Source organism: Dasypus novemcinctus, chromosome 3 (assembly GCF_030445035.2).
Source record: "Dasypus novemcinctus isolate mDasNov1 chromosome 3, mDasNov1.1.hap2, whole genome shotgun sequence".
NCBI classification, from domain to species: domain Eukaryota; kingdom Metazoa; phylum Chordata; class Mammalia; order Cingulata; family Dasypodidae; genus Dasypus; species Dasypus novemcinctus.
Window position 1 is genome coordinate 95675058 of NC_080675.1, and position 918 is coordinate 95675975.

At 41.2% G+C, this 918-nt stretch overlaps 1 protein-coding gene across 1 annotated transcript; it reads left to right on the top strand.

Moving 5' to 3' along the window:
• Window positions 1-200: 200 nt before the first annotated feature.
• On the top strand, window positions 201-656 carry LOC101414876 (small ribosomal subunit protein uS8). The gene has a single exon (XM_012521117.4). The coding sequence runs from the start codon at window positions 225-227 to the stop codon at window positions 615-617; it is 393 nt and encodes a 130-aa protein (XP_012376571.2). The 5' UTR covers window positions 201-224; the 3' UTR covers window positions 618-656.
• Window positions 657-918: the final 262 nt, after the last annotated feature.

The window sequence follows — 918 nt, forward strand, 5'->3', positions numbered from 1 at the left end:
GCCTTATTGTACACTATTGAATAAAAGTGGTTCAGTTCAATGTTGAATTAAAATAGTGATAGATTTCTTCCACAGGTCACTGGGACATATGATTAAGACCAGCAAAGGGAGAAGAGGGAACATCAAATTGATGTTGCTGTATATGCTTAAAATATCAGTAGTAACTCTCTCCTTCTTTCAAGATCCAGTTTACACTCTTTTGGCCATCTTTCCGTGCCGCCACAATGGTGTGCATGAACGTCCTGGCTGATGCCCTTAAGAGCATCAACAATGCTGAGAAGAGAGGCAAACGCCAGGTTCTTATCAGGCCGTGCTCCAAAGTCATCGTCAGGTTTCTAACTGTGATGATGAAGCATGGTTACATTGGCGAGTTTGAAATCATTGATGATCACAGAGCTGGAAAAATTGTTGTGAACCTCACAGGGAGGTTAAACAAGTGTGGGGTGATTAGTCCCAGATTTGATGTGCAACTCAAAGATCTAGAAAAATGGCAGAATAATTTGCTCCCATCCCGTCAGTTTGGTTTCATTGTATTGACGACCTCAGCTGGCATCATGGACCACGAGGAAGCAAGGCGAAAACACACAGGAGGAAAAATCCTGGGATTCTTTTTCTAGGGATGTAAAACATACTTGCAAATAAAATGCCTCCATGGACTCTGGTGCTTCTACTCAATCGTTTTGACCCTTTATAGCAGGACGTTTGTGGCGTCTTTTTGATAATTGGGTGATGCTGTTCCCGTAGGAAATTTTGTGATATATGATACCATCTCAGCTTACCAGGGCAGGATATGTCTGCTCTGGGTGGTTGGATCATGTTTGATTAAGCATTTTGAGTCTTAGTTATTACCCTTGGAAGGAGTTAGTTGTTTTTGGCTTGACAATATATATTCATACACTTTTTAACAGCCCTAAATAT